Genomic DNA, 5,000 nt, shown 5'->3' on the forward strand with positions numbered 1-5,000 from the left:
GAGAGTGGAAATGAAAATGGGAAAGTATTCATGAATGAGAATCATCATGATTCTAAGAATGATTATGGTCTTTATAATTTTAATGCATATTCTGATGGCAATGATATGAAGGAAAATAATAACCATAATGAAAATAAGGATCTCATTATAGTTCTATCATTGTTGTTGGAGTTACTATTACCATTAACATAATATTTATAATGAAAAAAATTATGATATCAGTCATAAGAATTATTTAAAAATAATAATGGTCATTCTAACTAGTTTGATATTAATATTGATAATAATAATAATGATTGTTATCGTTATCTTTAATGTTTTTATATAATCATAATCAATGTTATTCTTATTCTTATCATTTTCATCATTATTATGGTTATTTTTATTAGTATTATCATTATCATTATAATAATCAAACTAAATAGGTAATATCTTTTTTCGTATGAACTTATATTATTGATATTTCATTTGGATATGTTACCTTTGTACTTAGCAAACCTAACTTAAGTTGCGAGAAGAGGTATTTTGTAAAACGAATGCTAAGTAGTGCATTCCTCTTAACAGCACCTGCATAGCCATGTTTGTTGCAAGCAAGCTGTGAGCAGACTTGGGTGTTTGCAAGAAGGAAGAACAAGGAAGCCATCGTGTTATCCTCATTGTCATTACCATCATGATTTACCGACACTGGTACTATGAGTGATAAAGACCTCACAACTACAACAAAAGCATGTAGGAGAACAAGAACAACAGGATCATCAGCAAAATTATCAATGATGACAAGAGGAAGGATATCCTATGATAATCATTGAAATAGAAATAGGAGTAATACGAATAATTAAAATAATAATATTTTTAACTATAACAATAATAATAATAATAATAGGAATGATATGTATAAAATCATATAGAAAAAAAATTGAAATAAAAATGAAAATTATATCAATAATGAAAAGAGTAAAAGAGGAAGAAAAAAGATGAATGATGAAAAGTGACTATTACAAAAGAAAATTTTTGAAATAATAATACATTTTAATGAATGATAATAAAAATGAATATTTTTATGATAATATTGATCATAACATTGAAATTCATATGATAAATGATAATGAATAAGTAACATTTACAAATAACTCAAATAAACAACTAAAACATAAGGAATGGATAAATAGAAAAGAATAATGAATGATGAAGAAATAAGAAAAACTGATGATAGATGTATCCTTATTAGATCTGAATAATGATTCATATAAATTTCCATAAAGACAAAGATGAGAAAAGAAACAAAAGCAAAATTCTTCTGGTGCCTTTAAGAAGTCACTCGCTTTCCAATCGCCTTACCATCCTTAGCCTTGGCGTTCACTTCTCCGCCCTTCTCGAGGAGCGTCTCTGCAACAGCATGATGGCCGTTCTGGGAAGCAAAGTGTAAGGGAGTCTTATCTGAGGGAGGAAGATGCTTCTGTTAGACGTCTGTTTGTGAGTAATGAACGTGAGAAGGGAAGTGAGGATGACAATGAGAAGGTGAATGTGAGGGAGAATGAGACTAGTTTTAGGAATGAGATTAATAGAGATGATTAGGGTGATAAGGGTAAGGGCTAGGAATAGTATGGATATTTTGAATATTAATAAAATTGCAAATACTTAGAATGATAATGAAAATAAGAATTATGAAAAAGTATAGAAACAAGAAGGAAAAGAAAAAAATATATATGTATGATAATCAGAAAGAATATTATAATGAAAATGAATGTATGATAATTATTTATCAGTAATATATATATTTTATAAATATATATAATATATATAATATAGAGAATTATACAGAAATATAGAGTGACAAAGAGTAGGAGAATTATACATATGGGGTTTTCTTGCCACATTCGTGCAGTAAATAAAGATGTTCTTTAGCCATTGAAACACGTGGTGTTGTTGAGCGTCTGCTAATTTATTCAGAAACTCATATTGATATAAAATGATTTACACTTCTGTTTCAATGCAGTTAAAATATATAGTCTTCATAATGGAAAAACATACACCTGATAAATGGTGAACCATATACAAAACATGTCTTTCTTGTAGTAAATAAGCGTAAAATAAAAAAACATCAAATATTGGTGGAACATGGGAGACATTACGTATGTCAAAGAAAACGGACCCGCCGTTCGGGGGGACTTAACTAAAGTTTTATATTTCTAAATTTATTACTATCATTATTCATCATCACCATTATTATTATCATTGTTATCATAAATATGTAATTACCATTATCATTAGATCTATTATCATCATGAAAGTGTTATCATCAACATTATCAGTGATGATTACTTTATCATTAATATTGTTATCATTACCACCATCAACATTATGAAACTTTTCATTATCGTCATTATTGTTGTTGCTTTTGTTGCCATTACTTTCTCCATTATCATCATTGTCATTGTCATCACTGACAAAGACCTCGCAACAACACCACCAACAAAAGCATGTAGGAGAACAAGAACAGGATCACCATCAAAATAACAATAATGAGAAGAAGAAGGATGATAACAATTGATAATTTAATAGAAATAGTAGTAATAATAATAGTAATCTTCATGAAATAATAATGCTAATATGAATAGCACCATTGATGATGATTATGATTGATGAAGAGGATGATCATATTTCTTTTAGATAATCAGGAAAATAATAATGATAATATCAATGATAATTAAGATGATCATAATTATTATTATCAAAATTGTTATAACTAATTATTATAACATTTATATTATAAAGAAACAGAAAAATCTATTTATTTCTATTTTATAGAATAATCTATGAAAATATTTTATTGAAAAATTCATAGAATATAGAAATAAATATCAATAAAATTAATGATAAAAGATGATAAAAATTCCCTAATCAAATTATAACAATAATTGTTATAAAATTCCATGAAGACAAAGAAGAGAAAAGAAACAAAAGCAAAATTCTTCTGGCGCCTTTAAGAAGTCACTCGCTTTCCAATCGCCTTACCAATCATAGTCTTGGCGTTCACTTCTCCGCCCTTCTCGAGGAGCGTCTCTGCAACAGCATGATGGCCGTCACGGGAAGCAAAGTGTAAGGGAGTCTCACCTGAGGGAGGAAGATGCTTCTGTTAGACATCTGTTTGTGAGTAATGAGCGTAGGAATGGAAGTGAGGATGACAATGCGAAGGTGAATGTGAGTGAGAATAAACATGAGAAGGTGAATGAGTGAGAATGACAATGTGAATGTGAGTGAGTGAGAATGACAGTAAGAAGGTGAATGCGAGTGAAAATGAGACTAGATTTTAGAAATGATTAAGGTGATAAGGATAAGGGCAAGGAATAGTATGAATATTTTGAATATCAATAAAATTGCAAATAATAAGAAAGTTACTGAAAATAACAATTAGGAAAAGGCATAGAAATGAGAAGGAAAACAAATGCGTATGATGATAAGAAGGAATATTTTAATGAAAAAGAAATTTTGATAATCATTTATAAAATATATATATATATATATATATATATATATATATATATATATTACTATGATAATTATTGTATTTTTTATTGTTTTTATTATTATATTTACAAAGACCATTGCAATAATAACAGTAATCATGATAGCTATAATGATAGCAATGGTAATAAAATGATAAAAAAATATCAATCATAATGATAGAAATATTAGTGAAGATAATTATGACAATAACATGAATAATAATGATAATGAGGAAGATAAAAATAATAAAGAAGATAATAATAATGATAATTCTAATAATAATGATAATTATATAATATTAATAATGATAATAATGATAATGAAAATATGAATGATGATAAAAATAATAACAGCAATGATGATTTCTAAAAATGATAATAACATAAAAATAATCATTATCATTAAAAATAATCATTATCATTAATGATAATTACAATTCATAATAAATTTATAATCATTTATAATCAATATTTAAAATATTCATTATAATAAGAATTATCATCATAATCAATAAATATTATTTCCATCATTACTGTTATTACTATCATTATTCACCTTCCAATCACCATCATTATTATCATTATATCATTATCATTAGTTCCATCATTATCATGAGAGTGTTATCATCAGTATCATAAAATATTTCCTTCCTTAATATTTGTGGGGTTTTCTTGCCACATTCGTGCAGTAAAGATAAATATTATATTAAAGATAAACATTCGTGCAGTAAAGATCAATATAAATAAGTAAAGACAAATATAAGATATTCGTGCAGTAAATAAAGATGTTCTTTAGCCATTGAAACACGTGGTGTTGTTGAGCGTCTGCTAATTCATTCAGAAAATCATATTGATATAAAATGATTTACACTTCTGTTTCAATGCAGTTAAAATATATAGTCTTCATAATGGAAAAAACTTACACCTGATAAATGGTGTAACATAAACAAAACATGTCTTTCTTGTAGTAAATAAGCGTAAAATAAAAAACATCAAATATTGGTGGAACATGGGAGACATTACGTATGTCAAAGAAAACGAACCCGCCGTTCGGGGGGACTTAACTAAACTTTTATATTTCTAAATTTATTACTATCATTATTCATCATCACCATTATTATTATCATTGTTATCATAAATATGTCATTACCATTATCATTAGTTCTATTATCATCATGAAAGTGTTATCATCAACATTATCAGTGATGATTACTTTATCATTAATATTGTTATCATTACCACTATTACATTATGAAACTTTTCATTATCATCACTATTGTTATTGCTTTTGTTGCCATTACTTTCTCCATTATCATCATTGTCTTTGTCATCACTGACAAAGACCTCGCAACAACACCACCAACAAAAGCATGTAGGAGAACAAGAACAGGATCACCATCAAAATAACAATAATGAGAAGAAGAAGGATGATAACAATTGATAATTTAGTAGAAATGGGAGAAACAATGATAGTTATAGTAATGAAATAATAAT

At 27.0% G+C, this 5,000-nt stretch overlaps 1 protein-coding gene across 3 annotated transcripts in view; it reads right to left on the reverse strand.

Annotated features, from left to right (window-relative positions):
- Positions 1-2,942: 2,942 nt before the first annotated feature.
- Positions 2,943-5,000, reverse strand: part of LOC122258228 (uncharacterized) — an 8,454-nt gene continuing 6,396 nt past the window's right edge. For all 3 annotated transcript variants that reach the window (XM_086535465.1, XM_086535464.1, XM_086535463.1), the window contains exon 5: positions 2,943-3,114. In XM_086535465.1, coding sequence (XP_086391591.1) covers positions 2,984-3,114 — 131 coding nt within the window. In that variant the 3' untranslated portion in view covers positions 2,943-2,983. The remainder of the gene's footprint in view (positions 3,115-5,000) is intronic.

Source organism: Penaeus japonicus, unplaced genomic scaffold (genome assembly GCF_977035675.1).
Source record: "Penaeus japonicus unplaced genomic scaffold, GWHDUDI00000001_assembly GWHDUDI00000853, whole genome shotgun sequence".
Classification (NCBI taxonomy): Eukaryota; Metazoa; Arthropoda; class Malacostraca; order Decapoda; family Penaeidae; genus Penaeus; species Penaeus japonicus.